Raw genomic sequence first — 13,643 nt, 5'->3', positions numbered from 1 at the left:
CACTTTCCATCCTTATCCCCGATCCCGGCGCCTTGCCCATTTTGGATCGATACCACGACGCACGGCCTCCTCTCTCCAGGCGCGTCTCCCGGACCCCGCCCCAACATCAACACCAGCCATGTCGCCCAAGGCCTTGTCCGTACCCACCAATGCTGCTCTATCGCATACCCAGCGCCTGCCCGCGAATAAACCCTCCGTCGCAAAGACACTCTCCCGCCTGAACCGCGAATCGCTGCTCGAGCTGGCCCTGGAATGGCTCAACTCCAAGAACCGCAGTTACTGTCTGCCGTGCTTGGCGCGTCAAGACGAGGATGACGAGGATGCCCCATACAACAGCGCGACCTCGATAGAGGAGGTCATCGAGACGTATCGCGATCTCAAGGGTCGCAAGGGCGGCAAGAAGGAGGTGGTTGATCGCATGCTCGAGGGCGATTGGAGACATGGAATCACGCTCTACCAGCTTGCCATGGCAGAGACGCGCTACTTATTGGACCATCCCAATTCTCAGCAATGGAATGCGCTTCAGCTCTCAAAGGTCAGGGCCAGGACAAATGCTGGTGACGACGATACCATGGTCATTGACGAGGGCTCTGCGACAAATCTGCCCCGGTTCCATGCCACGTCCTTTGTGCTCAACCTGCAACGAGAAGTAGCGCCCGTCATCAAGGCACATTACTACATTACACGCGTCAAGGCGTTTGGAATATGTCTGCTGCGCGTCTATATTCAAGACTCGCCGTACGACCACCCTCTGCCCACTTCGAGCTCTCCTGAGGGCTCCAAGTCGTTGTTCATGGTATTCCCAGATGGATCGCCCTACGTATACGTGTCGATAGCAACGAATTTGGGCCAAAAGGTAGGTGTCGAAGGTCGTAGTCTGCGCAAGATTGTTGTCGATGTGAGTTTCCCGAGTCCGTTTGGAAGTTCCCTGCTGACCCATCAGGCCGTCCCAAAAGCCCTCTCCAAACCTCATCATCGCTACACGCTCACCACCACATCTCTTACATCTCGCAACCTCTCGACACTTTTGTCTCTTCGAGGACCTGGCCGTTGCAATGCCGCACCAGCAGGGTGGTCCATATTCGCCGAAAACTCGTTTGGCCACGCCTCGCTCGACTACGATGCGCCCAGGCACAGAGAGTCTTTGTTTGCGACCAACGCCGCTGCCGGTGCAGAGTCGAGCAGACGCCACGGCGGCGCCTCGGCGAGCAGAAACAAACGTGGCCAAGGCACCACCAAGGAAAACGACTCGACAAAGCGCAGAAAAAAGATTGCAGAGGCGCGCTTTGGTCCCTCGGGTCAGGATGACGGCAAGGGTCTCGAAAGTCTGCAAGTCCGCATGGAAGACGCATTCCCGCAGACTGATCGCCAGGTAGAGAGAGAATCGTGGACGCCAGACATGACCATTACGCTACGAGGCTCGCACATTCACGCTGGAGTCAGGCAATTGGTTGAACACGGTGTCGTCGAGGGGGAGAGGATGCCCGGTTGGATGGCAGGAGATGCGGGCGTCAGCGTCGGCGTGGTCAAGAATGGAAGAATCAAGGAAAAATCTTAGGCAAGAAACAAGAGGCGTGCATCTCGGAGTAACGGCTGGCTGGGAGCGCAACGGGACGGACGACGTCTACGGTCATCACGTGATATGATACCCCGGGTTCCTTCGGTCTGGTATGGTGTTGTTGCTTTGATCTTTTGCATTTTCTGCGTGGCGCTGCGGGCCTGGGGAGGTTTCTTGATTGCTCGATAATGCTAGGAGTCTTTTATTAATACTATCTCACGGATTGAAAGGTTGGGACGCGATGATTGGCTACACGTGATCTTGGACGCGACCTCGATGCGTCGTCGCGTCGTTTGACTTTCCAACCTCACCTCCAACTTGTAAACAAGAGATACCGAGTTTCCGCAGATAATTTCTTCAGAAAGGTTGGTTTCTGTCTCGTTTGTCAATTGCTTATAGCTCGCTTTCTCTCAGTCCATTTTTTCGTGTTTTTCATTACCTGCTCTAGTCTCCTTGACGCATTTTCGATTTCATCTCCAGACCTTTTCTCCAGTCTCAAAGTTGCAGTCTTGATCAGAGCAAAAACTCAACAACTGTACAACCTCTAGCACTCCTTCCTATCACCAAGCTAAAAAAGAGCGCTTTTCAGAACACCTAAATGCCAATCTTTCCGTCCTCACTAACCCACAACACATGACAGAATCCTCCTCTTCTCCAGCAGCCCTCCATATTTCCAAAACCAACAAAGAAGATGCCCACCTCCTCGAATCCCAAATTCTCCCCATTAACGCCCCCCGCCTTCTCATCCCTCCTCGCCCAATACCCCTCAACGCACCACCACCGCCAGCGCCAGCGCCAACCCGCCAAACAACCCAACGCCTCTCCCTCCTCTTCAACCTCCACCTGCGACTGCGACTTCCGCTTCACCACCGCACCAGCGCTCGTAGCGGGCCGTCGCAAAACGACCAATCCAGCAGAAAAAACACCGTCCGAACCAGCCGGCTACCTCACCATCGACGAAGTCGTCCGCCTCGTGCACTGGAAAATAAACCACGGCTCATTCTTCCCGTCGCTGCCCAAATTGGCTGCGTCGAATGACGCGCAGACGGTCCGACGCGTCACGGGTGAGGCGTTTGCCTTGCTTTCCACCATCCAATCCTCTCGTCCCTCCAATCCCTCGCACCCAACCCCTCCATCTCCTCCTGCTGTCACGATAGATGAGGAGGACGAGAAGATCAGAGCGGTACTGCAAGCCCTAACAACGCTGACGTCCCTCCGCGGCATCGGTCCCGCCACCGCATCGCTGCTCCTCTCCATTGCCGACCCCGCCAACACCATCCCCTTCTTCGCAGACGAACTGTTCCTATGGTCAGGAAGTAATTTCCACGCCTTAAATCCCCTACCGCCGCAGCTGAAGAAGAGCGTCAAGATTAAGTATAGTGTGAAAGAGTATGAAGAGCTGGTGCGCGCCTTGTGGGCCGTTTTGCGGGAGTGGAGGGGGCAGGGAGTGACAGCTAGCGCCAGCGATGTCGAGATGGTGGCGCGAGTTTTGGGGGCGCTGGGGAAGGAGAGGGAGGGTGAGGGGGAAGAGAAAGAGACGCGCAATGGCAGAGCTGTAGAGTACAAGAGAGAGAAAGTGAAGGAGGAGGGGAAGGCAACGAAGCGCAAACGAGCCGGCTCGACAAAAGGTTCTGCGGATGGGCCGGGGAAAAAGGAGCGCGGAAAGATGGCGGTGGCAGAGGAGGATGCAGATGCGGTTGAGGAGCCCACAGCGTCTGCGAGGCGAAGAGTTATGCCGAGGAGGACGACGAAAGGGAGATAAGGTAGGCAGACGGCCTGGGGATAGATCCAGTTGGATGCTCCGAGAGCGATTGATGGCGTGTATGTCGTGAAAGGTGAGGACAGGATACACAGTGTGTCATGAAATCGGACAGTCTGGGGCGCGCGTGGTATCACTTTGCATATTTCTATCAAGCAGCCTCCAACGACGTAAAGCATGTTGTATTTCTAGGCAGACGATCCGATATTCTATTGTTTCACAGCGACGACGAGATCCAGGACGTTGATCGGCAAGAGGAAAAAGTCGTGGAGAGATTCTCGCGGCCCTCCAATTTATACAACGAGAAGAGGAAAAGAAAAATCTACGCCACTAAACTCCCGTCGGAAGGAAAAAATCACTCGCTCGCAATTCCATAGTGTGTGTCGTCTATTTCCTGTACCACATGCGGGTGATCTGCCCGAGTCAGCCCGAGTCTTGCATCGACAAATGAATGTCCAAACTCACCTTGGTGTGCCTCATCTTCTTCTGCAGCTGGAACACGCCGTACATGAGCGCCTCGCTAGTCGGCGGGCAACCAGGCACATAAATATCGACCGGCACAATGCGGTCGCAGCCCCTGGTAACGCTGTACGAGTAGTGATAGTAGCCGCCGCCGTTTGCGCAGCTGCCCATGGAAATGACCCAGCGCGGATCGGGCATCTGGTCGTAGACCTGGCGCAGCGCGGGCGCCATCTTGTTGGTAAGGGTGCCGGCAACAATCATGACGTCCGACTGGCGCGGCGACGCGCGGAAAATGATACCCAGCCGGTCTTGGTCGTAGCGCGGAGTCGACAGGTGCATCATTTCAATGGCGCAGCAGGCCAAGCCGAAGGTCATGGGCCAGAACGACGACTGTCGGCCCCAATTGGCGATTTGGTCGAGTGTCGTGCTGTGTGGTGGCGCGACTTGTTAGCTAGCGCACTGGGCAGGTGGTGCGGCCAAAATTATGGGCCAAATTGGGCCACATGGGAGACGGAATGTAGACCAAGATGTAGCCGCCCATTTCACCCTTTCCCGTCGTCGCGGTGTTGGGTCTTGCGATTGACACGTACAGTGCGTATTGGACGAGGCCCTTGTTGCCTTCTTGGCTGGGGAGCGGCACTTCAACTCTGGCCTTCTTCATTGCGGGGGGCGTGCCCGGACCACCGGCGACGATACCCGGCGTCTGCGAGGCGGCCTTGGTCTTGCGCGAGCTGGATATCCAGGCGGCGGCAGCAGGACGGAAAGGAAGGAGGGCAGAGGTCGGCTTGGCTGGTCATTATCGTCAGTATTGGCGACATGATGATGATGGTTGGGAGGTAGAGTGGCGGAAGCAGGAGGTGGATATAGCTTCCCGGGAAAGTGGAGTGGTGCGTACCGCGCAGCGCCATTGAAGCCGCTGTTCTCGTCGAAGGCAGCATTGCTGTCAGCCTGATGGGGTTGTTGACGACGAGGACGACGAAGATGATGGATTGTGGGGGAGTTTGCGGAGAGGATGAACGTGCGGGTGATAGACGGGTGGCGGAAGGGCCTGGAGTAGGTTGTCATGACATTAGGGATATTGAGCTGATCTGATAGGGTCCAGCATCGCCGAGAAAGCCCCGACGTTTAACAACCACCCGAACCTGCTGCTCACCATCGACGTCCAGGAGTAGACGCCGTTACAAACAAATGCCAGAGCACTTGGATAGCTCTCTAAAGCTCCATCTTGCTCCACGAGCGCGTGTCAAGCAGGCCCTCGAACATGGCCTCCCGAGTGCCAGCCGTAGCATGCATCGGCATCATTGGCAAACACGTATGTCACGTCCAACTTGCTTCCCAATCCGTCGCATCTAGTCTCTAGCCTCGTTTCTTACTCGCATTGGCCAGAACAATCCCCTCCACATCTCTCTTTTCCCGCCTGATGCCCGCGACGCGTTGGAATTTTCTTTTCTGCTGTCGTCATCCCTGGATGTGTTTGAGGCTCGCCTGCCGCACAAGACGGCCGACCAGGACTTCGGCCTCTTGCAGGCTGTCGACGAGCGCCTTGCCATGTATGGCTGGATGACCAACACGGGCGTCAAGTTTGTTGTTGTTGTCGACATGGAGGGCCGCCTGGCTACGAGCAACGACCCCAAGGCATCGATTGTCGGCTTGCGAGACGCGGACTTGAAGCCTGCAAGTCGCCCCCTTTGATTTTGATATCGAAATGTTCTGACACGGTGCAGGCGTTCAAGGCTCTGCAGTCAGCCTACATTGGTCTTTTGCGAAACCCCTTTTACGACCCTGATCAGCATTCTCCGCTGACGGCCAATGCCGAGCAAAATGTCGGGTCGACGCAAATCACCAGCAGGTGGTTCATCAACGAGGTCAAGAGGATTGGCGAGTCGTGGGCGCCCGGTGTTGCAAGCATCTAATCAAGTCATGACGAGAATCTATCAATTACACAATTTACCAACTCGCATATGCGTGTCGGTCATCTATGGCTACAATCGCCCGTCATTTCTTCGTGACCTTGTTCAACTCCAGTGCGAAATGCAAACGACTGGAACGCTGCGTCCTTCTCTTTTAGATGCCGGGTATAACACAAATCAAATGGTACAAGTGAAGCCGCTCAAAGCTTTGACTTGACGTCCTGCGATGCCGACGCGTCGCGGTTCAATTTCACACTGCCCGAGTTTTCACCCTCGCCGAAGAAGATGACTTCGACAGTGAGATCATCCCTGAACAAGTTAGCAAGGTTCAGGAGTGGGTATTGATGACTTGCCTGTAACGACGGGAGAATGGGCTTGGAAGAGTCAGGAGAGCGCAAAGCTGATCTTGATTCTTTCCGCCGAGAGCATTGCGAACGAGATGAGTTGCTGCGTTCTTGTCTTCAACGACAAACCTTTCTTCCTCTGATCCCTTGACGCCCCACTGCCTTTGTCGGATGGGTGCCCTCTGGCCAGTCTTGTCCGTGTTGACACCATTCTTGTCGACAGGAAGTCCCTTTTGCTGGCTGAACCAGCTCTTGAGCCACGAGTTGGCGGTGCTTTGGCCATTCTTGTTTTCTGCCTGTGCTTCCAACCATTGACCGACCAGGCCAACTACTTCCTCATTGGTAAGCATTTCCCAGAAACCGTCGGTGGCCATGACGACAAAATCTCCCTTTTGCGGCTCTACCTTGGTGGTGGTGACGACGGGCTCGGCAGTCACGTAGGGCGGAGTCCTGAGGAGGGGTGGAGGGGACCGTCCAAAGTAGACCTCTCGAATCTTCTTTTGCGTCTCGATGCTCCACTTGTAGATGGCATCACCAAAAGCTCGGGACGGCTCCAAGCCACCCAGAATGCGTCCGTTTCTAGTGACGTCTGGCTCGCCAGGGTGCTCTCTCCGAAGACGTGCTGCTTCTTCATCGTTGCCACCAGTCTGATCCTCGGACAGGGCCGTAGCAGTCCACTTGCCATTGGCGCCTCTTCTTCCAAGAACAGCCCGCGAGTCACCAGTGCAAGCAACCCTGAGAAGCTTGGAGTTGCTGTCGTAAAAGGACAAGAGACCACAAGAGCCAGCTAGTGCAGGTGCCAACAATTCTGCCGCAACACGCTTGGACTGAGCCTTGAGCACCTTTTGAACAGACTCGTTTACAATCTCATTGTCCAGACGCAGGAATCCAGTCTTGATAGCCTTGTCGATCGAATCGGACGAGGGGAGCTTGAGCGAGGGGTCGGCGAGGGCAGACTTGTAGGTGGAGTTGAGTTCGCGGGCGACGAAAGAGATGAGCGAGTTGCGGAGCTTTGCAGAGGTAATCCATCCACTGCAGCTGTCAGTAAGGAAGCGTCAGCAAGGCTGGGGATCCTACCTGTGTCCGTCAAAAACACCCCAAAACATCCAATCGCTGCTGTTTGCACCGTCTTCGGAGAAGGCCACGCTCTGTGGGACCTCAATGATCTTCTCGGCGTGGTCGTCTTCAATCGGATCATTGCTGGGGATTTGCACGACGTCGTAGCGGACGACTCCCTTGCCCCTACCGACTAGCCAAGACTCCTCGTTCCTCCTCAACTTTTGGGTGGCTTGCTCCGGAGTCAACATTTCGACAACCTTGCGCCCTTGATCATCCGTGGCCTTGGAAAGAGGGGCGTTGGAGGGGAGCGTGCCGGTAAAGACTTCTCCCTGGGCAATGACGAGAACCTTGGAGCCGGCGTCTTCTGCGTCGGGTTGGGTCGTAGCTCTGGCGGCGGCGGCAGAAGAATAGACATTCGATGGCGTGTATCCTGGACTCTGTCCCGCAGACACGGACGATACTGGAGAGTTGTTTTCGAGAGGACTCTGTGATTCACCGCGGTAGGCGTAGTAAGCACCCGTGGCCACGGCCGTGGAGACCAGCGCGTATGTAAAAGTCCGGAATTGCATTGAAGAGTGCAATACCTGATGGGTGGTTCGTTGGTTTCTCGTCCTGGCACCTAACGCATGGCTGATGGGAGGACGGATGGATTTGCGAAACACCGGGCGACGCACAGAGCGGCACGCTTGAAGGGCTGCTCGACGCATTTGGAAGCCCGGTGCGTGGTCAAGATCAGGACGGGGCGTGTGGAGGAGAGGCCCGAGGTTAGCGATGCATTTGGTGTTGAGGCCCACCGCCCCGATGTGATCTGAGCCTGGTCGATCGCTTATCGGCAGCCAACATGGTCGGGCCGTCTGCGTTGGTTGACTGCCCCGCGTCATCGTTTCTTCAAAACATTGTTTCCACATTCACCATGTCGACACGCGCCCTACGAAAAGCTCAACGCGAGCTCGAAGAAAAGAAACGTCTGGAAGAGCTCGCCGCAGACGATGACTCGGAGGAAGAGGTCGTACAACCCAAGGCCAGCATATTTGCCATGCTAGGTGGGGAGGACGAAGAGGAGGAGGAGGAGGAGCAGGAGCAGGAGGAGGAGCAGGAGGAGCCCCAGAAAGAAAGCGAAGAAGAGGCTCCAAAGCCAAAGGCGTCGACTTCCAAGAAGAAGAAGAAAAAGAAGAAGGCCAAAGATGGCAAGACTGCTGAACAGACTCCATCTTCAACCATGGACGAGATTGACCGCGCCCTCGAATCGCTCTCGGTCACCGAATCGAAGCAGAAAGTATCGGATGAACCACAGCAGGATACGGCATCTCAGGAACTCTTCCGCCTACTCTCGGTCGACTCGCAGAGCCTTCACGCACAAAACGAAATGCGCCAACTGTTCGGCCGAGCAGCGCTGGAAAGAGATACAGACGAACCTGCAGGACGTCAACGCGGTAGGGGTGCGCGTCAAATGGGACTGGCAAATGCTGTCGCTGGCCGCAATGCACGTGGTGGACTCGTTTCGTTGGGCTTGCGGCGAAACATTTTTGTCCAAGGCAAAGAAGAATGGCCACGAGCGACGAGCGGTGGACTGAGCATGGAAGTGGTGGAAAAGCGCGCAGATGGCACTGTGGAGTATCGATATGTTCACAGCAGGGGATACCAAGATGTACAGAGACAATTTGAGGCTTGTGTGGCATCCATGGATCCTCAGCGCCTCGTCCAGCTGCTGCAATTCAATCGTAAGTCTGCCAAATTGCCAGCATTCGTTTGCTAACTCTTCCAGCCTACCATATTTCTACCCTCCTCCAAGTGTCTGAAATTGCCAAGCAAGAACGGGACCACGCAACATCTGGCGACCTCCTCGAACGCGCCCTCTTTTCCTTTGGCAGATCGGTGCATTCGACATTTTCAACCAACGTCTCTCAAGGCAAAGCTCGAATGGACTTCCGGAGACCGGAAAACCGCGAGTTTTGGCTGGCAGCGTGGCGCTACATTGCAAACTTGGGAATGCGTTCAACATGGCGGACAGTGTACGAATGGGCCAAACTCCTACTCAGCCTCGACCCTGAAAACGATCCCTATTGCGTTCGGCTAGTCATTGACCAGTTTGCCATTCGTGGACGACAACAACAAGACTTTTTGGCGCTGGCTCAAAGCGACTTCTTCAAGTCACGATGGAATGGTCTCCCAAATATAGACATGACAAGTAGTTTAGCTTTCGTCCAAGCCTCCCAAATGGGCCAAGGACGACAAGCACTCTACACAGCCATTGGCCGTTATCCTTGGCTAGCGGCCCGCCTGTTTCAAGAGTTGGAGATGAATGACACCCCGCCAGGCATTTGGGGCAAGCAGCCTCGCTCTCCCTACGAACACCTCTTGACTGAACTTTACGTCATACGGGCCAAGGATCTTTGGAACACTGCAGAAGCCAAGTCCCTGCTAGTTGAGGTGGCATCAGCTGTCTACACTTCTCCACCAAAGGAATTTGCCGACCTGCCCATCACTCGAGACGTGGCACGTCACACCATCCTTACCGAAAACCCAGCTCTCATTAGTGCAGTTCCTCGAACATTGACGGCACAGGTGCAGTCGACGTCTGATCCACTGCCTCCAGAAGACACTTTGCCGTCGTACGACTCGACTCCAACAACCGGCAGGCGAATCCCGGCATATGAGCCACAACAGCTGGAAGCCGAGCTGAGAGAGGAGCACAGCAACTTGAGGGCATTTTTTGAAAGCCTGGTGCCGTGGTTTCGGGGACCTGAGCAGGGCGGAGAGCGACTGGAGCCAGACTTGCAGAATCAAGAAGTGGTAGATCGCATGCGTGAGACTGGGCTTTCATTTCAGGAAATTTGGGCGAGAGCACAGAGGTTTGAAAATCTCCAGGGTGCTTTGGAAGCTTTGGGAGATGTGGAGCAGGCAGAGGCGGAGCTGCAGTTGGAAGATGGAGGTGATGAGCAGGGGGAGCATGACGAGGAGAATGACGGGAGGTGAGGCTGAGCTGCAGGATATCATCATGTACATAATGTCATGTGTGGTGGAGCAAAAGCAATGTGGAGAGGGCTGGGTGGGTAGCGGTCATGGGGACCCTGACAAGTCGGCTAGAGTTTCTCGGCGCGGATCGTAGGGCAGAGGGCTGCATTACCTTAGCACTCCAACAGCGACCCCGACGAAACAACTACACACTCTGCCACTGTGACGGTCTTGCAACATCTTCACCCTCTTGACGCGACACTGCTCTGATACTGCTTTCCGCCTCTTTCCAGCCCCTTTGCGGCTGGCCGGCCTTTGTTGCGTCTCTCAATACCTACGCCTCCCTCTACGCCATTAAGCAGGGATACCCAAGCCTTGCACCTCTGTTGACGTATCTCGCACCCAGCAGCCAAGCAGTGAGTGTTGTGTCCCGACTACCCGCTCTTCACTCCGCCTCTACTCCTCTCCTCACTACACTCCACCATGAAGCCCTCCGATGATCACTCGTCTTCCGCCATGGGCGTGCGTCGCAGACTGACAATCCAAGGCAAAGCCATGAGGGCCCAACTCGCTCAGCGAGCTACGCGCTTGCGCAGTTCCTCGCTCTCCGCCGTCCCTCCGCCGCGGAACTCGGTCGATTACGACCCTGAACTGGCCAAGAATGCCGCCAGCATCCTCTATCGATCCCCGATTCCCTCGCAATCAGGTCTCGCCGTTTACATTCTCAATGCCGCCGCCCTCCCAGACACGGACGAAGTCGACTTTGACGCACTGTTGCCATACGTACTGGCCCGGCTGCCCGGAGAAGAAGAGCTCTTGAGCGGAACTGAGTACGAAGTCATTTTCTTTGCTGGCGGAGACGTGGAGAGAGCAGGGTCAAAGAAGAATCGCCCTGGCTGGGGATGGTTCATACAGGCCTACCATGTCCTTAGTCGGGCCATGCGCAAGAGGCTGCAAAAACTCTACATTGTTCACGAGAGGAGCTGGGTGAGGATCTTGGTCGAAATGTTTTCGTCCATTGTGAGCCCCAAGTTCCGGAGAAAGATTGTCCACGGTGAGTTCTAGTTTCTTTAGGCATCTTGCGGCGTTATGCGATTTGTCTGGCAGAAGCTGATACCTACGCAGTCTCCACGTTGACCCAGCTTGCTCTCCACATCCCTGTCGAGAACCTTTTGATACCCCCTTCTGCTTATCTCCACGATCGGCGTCTTTCGCCAGACATTTATGTTCCGTATGCCAGCGGTAGACGGGCATTTTCGGTGGCACAGCCATTCCCCATGAACGCCAAAGGAGAGACGCGGCTACCACGAGTTTTGAGAGAGACAACTCTCTTTTTGCTCATGGACCAAAACATCAAGACTGAAGGCCTGTTTCGGATACCGCCGCATTCACGTTTGAAGGATGTGCTCAAGGAGGCGTACGACCGCGGTCAAAAATTCATCATTTGGAAAGATAACGGCGTTACTCTTCCCATTCCGTACTACGACAATGCCGATAATCCCGAGGCCGTAATTAAAGAGGTTGACGTCAAGGATGCATATGGAGTCTACATGGCCGCCGGGCTGATCAAGACTTGGTACGCCGAACTGCGCTCGCCCATTTTCCCGCAAACGTCGTATCGAGAGTTGCGAAAGCTGTTTGGCAGCCCTGACGACGTGCCCTCGTTGGAGCAGCTCATCGAGCTCATATCTCCCAAGTCGGAATGGTCGGCGATTCCCGCAGTGGCACGTGCGATACTTGTGCGGCACTTGCTGCCAATGCTGAGCACGGTGACGGAGCATCAAAAGGACAACAAGATGAATGCCGAGAACCTGGCCGTATGCTTTGCGCCTACGCTTGTTTGTGGGCCTGATCAGATTGAGGACGCCAAAATGTCGACCGTTGTCAGGCGCGTGCTACAAGAGGCTATTGAAATGTGGGAGAATGGTCTTCGCGAGGCCTGCGGAATTGCTAGCGGCACCTTTTGGCTGGAATTGCGAGCACCTGCCAATCCCGAGGAATATGAGGATCCGTTGGAGGTGACGAGAAAACCGCGTCCCCAGTCTGAAGACTTTACGGTCGAATCGCCGTCAGAAGAGGATGCTGGATTCGCCGACTCGGAGAGACAATGTTCGGGCATTATTCTGGAAGACAATGATCCTCCTGCGCTACCTCCGCGTCCTTCGGCATCGAGTTGGCATACGCCAATCAGCCCAGTCGGTAGCGATGACACGCATTTCAGGAGGAAGCCAGCGCCGTCGGTTCAAGTACCTCCGCGATATTCGAGTATTCTCGCAGAAGAGGCGGGAGGCGCTCCAGTTGCCATGTCTCCCGTGAGCCACGCTGCCACGACGGATGGATTCGCGCCTCAGAATCCCTTTGCGGACGACAAAGATCTGGAGGGACAGCCTGGTGTCAAAGGTCTTTTACCTCCCATTGTTCCAAATCATCGATCCCTGACACTGGAACAGAGTAGCCTGAAACCTGAGCCCGTCATTCAAGCCTTTCCGAGTCTGCGCAAGCAGCAAGAGGCTGCTGTAAAACAATTTGACGGCAAGGTCAGAGGTCCCCCCGGGTTGGCCGACATTATTGCTGCTGGCCCTAGCGACGGCATTACTAGGAAACCTCTGCGCTCGGGATCTGGTTCCAGCGGATCGCCTCTTGCTACCTCTGGTCTCGACACACCTCTCACGACCGACAGTCATTCCCTCTCCCCCAACGACGTGGATTTTCGCCGTCTAGACATTTCTACTTCCCCCACCACTTCAGCTTCGATATCCCACGAATCCCTATTTGACGATGCACGCGCCCGCAACAGCAGCACGCAGCGAACGCGCTCGCGCTCCCGCGGACCCAACATTTCCTCGCTTGCGCGTCCCGTCTACCGAACAGCGCACCCCTCAGCGCAGCCGCCCGGCGCACCTCCAGCGCGTCCGCTGCCGGCCAACGCGGCGCAAGACTCAATTGCCAAGCCCCTCCGCGTCAGCGAAGGCCTGCTTCGCCGCATGCCGAGCTTCCAGACGCCGCCGCCCATCCCCACGGACCCGGTGCGCAAGCTCGATCTTAAGAAGAAGAGCGTCGATGATTTGAGGAAGCTATACGAGGAGCGCACGGGCTCGGCAAAGTCGTTGGTCGAGGTGGGGCGCGAGAGGAGTAGAAGTACCGGGGCGGGCGTGGGGATGGGGAGGAAGGGGTAGAGTATCTTTTTCTTTTCTCGCGTGCTGCGCTTCTAATGCCTTGCTTGGCGGATGAGTTTGTCGGTGTGGTGGCTGAATAATTGATGAACGTCTGCATCTTTCCTTTTGCTTCTTGCTCTTCTTTTACGAAGTAATGACTTGACGACCTGACGAGTGTTTCTGCTTCTTCTCATTCGCACGGCAGGCGCGCTGGTGGGCAGCGAAATAGGTATTCAAAATAGTAATGGATGAACGTTGAACAAGGGCATGATGAGCAGCTCATCTTTGGTTTCAGTGTCACGCACAAAACGGCGCATTTGAAAGGAAGGTCAATAATTCATTCGAAGCGCATCGTATTGGCAGCTGGCTCCTACTTTTTCTTTTCGTGGCCCGTCGTCCGTCTGTCTGCCTGCCTGCCTACACCTGGATGCGGCCGGCGCA

At 55.5% G+C, this 13,643-nt stretch overlaps 7 protein-coding genes across 7 annotated transcripts; 5 read left to right on the top strand and 2 right to left on the bottom strand.

Annotated features, from left to right (window-relative positions):
- The first annotated feature begins 18 nt into the window (after window positions 1–18).
- Window positions 19–1,849, top strand: IWZ02DRAFT_463163 (centromere protein Chl4/mis15/CENP-N). Its single transcript, XM_066768333.1, has 2 exons — window positions 19–898; window positions 944–1,849. Exons 1-2 carry the CDS (start codon window positions 119–121, stop codon window positions 1,556–1,558), a joined length of 1,395 nt encoding a protein of 464 aa, XP_066618433.1. The 5' UTR covers window positions 19–118; the 3' UTR covers window positions 1,559–1,849.
- A 28-nt stretch (window positions 1,850–1,877) lies between these two features.
- Window positions 1,878–3,320, top strand: IWZ02DRAFT_427066 (uncharacterized protein; the record flags this gene model as incomplete). Its single annotated transcript, XM_066765912.1, has 3 exons — window positions 1,878–1,923; window positions 2,199–2,661; window positions 2,740–3,320. Exons 2-3 carry the CDS (start codon window positions 2,250–2,252, stop codon window positions 3,318–3,320), a joined length of 993 nt encoding a protein of 330 aa, XP_066618432.1. The 5' UTR covers window positions 1,878–1,923; window positions 2,199–2,249.
- A 142-nt stretch (window positions 3,321–3,462) lies between these two features.
- On the bottom strand, window positions 3,463–4,876 carry IWZ02DRAFT_102255 (uncharacterized protein). Its single transcript, XM_066761260.1, has 4 exons — window positions 4,675–4,876; window positions 4,370–4,568; window positions 3,783–4,206; window positions 3,463–3,731 (listed from the first exon to the last, which is right to left on the bottom strand). Exons 1-4 carry the CDS (start codon window positions 4,715–4,717, stop codon window positions 3,705–3,707), a joined length of 693 nt encoding a protein of 230 aa, XP_066618431.1. The 5' UTR covers window positions 4,718–4,876; the 3' UTR covers window positions 3,463–3,704.
- Window positions 4,877–4,921: 45 nt separating this feature from the next.
- IWZ02DRAFT_463154 (Sedlin) lies at window positions 4,922–5,746 on the top strand. The gene is made up of 3 exons (XM_066768332.1): window positions 4,922–5,091; window positions 5,166–5,453; window positions 5,504–5,746. Exons 1-3 carry the CDS (start codon window positions 5,041–5,043, stop codon window positions 5,690–5,692), a joined length of 528 nt encoding a protein of 175 aa, XP_066618430.1. The 5' UTR covers window positions 4,922–5,040; the 3' UTR covers window positions 5,693–5,746.
- On the bottom strand, window positions 5,747–7,881 carry IWZ02DRAFT_463151 (phosphatase 2C-like domain-containing protein). Its single transcript, XM_066768331.1, has 3 exons — window positions 7,111–7,881; window positions 6,043–7,065; window positions 5,747–5,998 (listed from the first exon to the last, which is right to left on the bottom strand). The coding sequence occupies exons 1-3, from the start codon at window positions 7,797–7,799 to the stop codon at window positions 5,890–5,892; spliced, it is 1,821 nt and encodes a 606-aa protein (XP_066618429.1). The 5' UTR covers window positions 7,800–7,881; the 3' UTR covers window positions 5,747–5,889.
- A 124-nt stretch (window positions 7,882–8,005) lies between these two features.
- Window positions 8,006–10,068, top strand: IWZ02DRAFT_385903 (Nulp1-pending protein-like protein; the record flags this gene model as incomplete). The annotated part of the gene is made up of 2 exons (XM_066765436.1): window positions 8,006–8,813; window positions 8,858–10,068. 2 exons carry the CDS (start codon window positions 8,006–8,008, stop codon window positions 10,066–10,068), a joined length of 2,019 nt encoding a protein of 672 aa, XP_066618428.1.
- A 189-nt stretch (window positions 10,069–10,257) lies between these two features.
- Window positions 10,258–13,465, top strand: IWZ02DRAFT_463147 (divergent CRAL/TRIO domain-containing protein). The gene is made up of 3 exons (XM_066768330.1): window positions 10,258–10,463; window positions 10,595–11,101; window positions 11,173–13,465. The coding sequence occupies exons 2-3, from the start codon at window positions 10,603–10,605 to the stop codon at window positions 13,221–13,223; spliced, it is 2,550 nt and encodes an 849-aa protein (XP_066618427.1). The 5' UTR covers window positions 10,258–10,463; window positions 10,595–10,602; the 3' UTR covers window positions 13,224–13,465.
- Window positions 13,466–13,643: the final 178 nt, after the last annotated feature.

This window comes from Phyllosticta citriasiana (genome assembly GCF_038021145.1).
Source record: "Phyllosticta citriasiana strain CBS 120426 chromosome Unknown IWZ02scaffold_17, whole genome shotgun sequence".
In the NCBI taxonomy this organism is placed as follows: domain Eukaryota; kingdom Fungi; phylum Ascomycota; class Dothideomycetes; order Botryosphaeriales; family Phyllostictaceae; genus Phyllosticta; species Phyllosticta citriasiana.
This window is presented reverse-complemented; position numbering and strand designations above follow the sequence as displayed.

Coding starts and splice junctions, on each gene's coding strand:
- IWZ02DRAFT_463147 (XM_066768330.1), top strand. CDS start 10,603: ATGAGGGCCCAACTCGCTCAGCGAGCTACGCGCTTGCGCAGTTCCTCG. Junction 11,102..11,172: donor CCGGAGAAAGATTGTCCACG/GTGAGTTCTAGT, acceptor ATACCTACGCAG/TCTCCACGTTGACCCAGCTT.
- IWZ02DRAFT_102255 (XM_066761260.1), bottom strand. CDS start 4,717: ATGCTGCCTTCGACGAGAACAGCGGCTTCAATGGCGCTGCGCG. Junction 4,569..4,674: donor GGCTTCAATGGCGCTGCGCG/GTACGCACCACT, acceptor GATAATGACCAG/CCAAGCCGACCTCTGCCCTC. Junction 3,732..3,782: donor AGAAGATGAGGCACACCAAG/GTGAGTTTGGAC, acceptor TGACTCGGGCAG/ATCACCCGCATGTGGTACAG.
- IWZ02DRAFT_463163 (XM_066768333.1), top strand. CDS start 119: ATGTCGCCCAAGGCCTTGTCCGTACCCACCAATGCTGCTCTATCGCAT. Junction 899..943: donor TGCGCAAGATTGTTGTCGAT/GTGAGTTTCCCG, acceptor CTGACCCATCAG/GCCGTCCCAAAAGCCCTCTC.
- IWZ02DRAFT_463151 (XM_066768331.1), bottom strand. CDS start 7,799: ATGCGTCGAGCAGCCCTTCAAGCGTGCCGCTCTGTGCGTCGCCCGGTG. Junction 7,066..7,110: donor GGTGTTTTTGACGGACACAG/GTAGGATCCCCA, acceptor TGACAGCTGCAG/TGGATGGATTACCTCTGCAA. Junction 5,999..6,042: donor CCATTCTCCCGTCGTTACAG/GCAAGTCATCAA, acceptor TAACTTGTTCAG/GGATGATCTCACTGTCGAAG.
- IWZ02DRAFT_463154 (XM_066768332.1), top strand. CDS start 5,041: ATGGCCTCCCGAGTGCCAGCCGTAGCATGCATCGGCATCATTGGCAAA. Junction 5,092..5,165: donor TCGGCATCATTGGCAAACAC/GTATGTCACGTC, acceptor CGCATTGGCCAG/AACAATCCCCTCCACATCTC. Junction 5,454..5,503: donor GAGACGCGGACTTGAAGCCT/GCAAGTCGCCCC, acceptor GACACGGTGCAG/GCGTTCAAGGCTCTGCAGTC.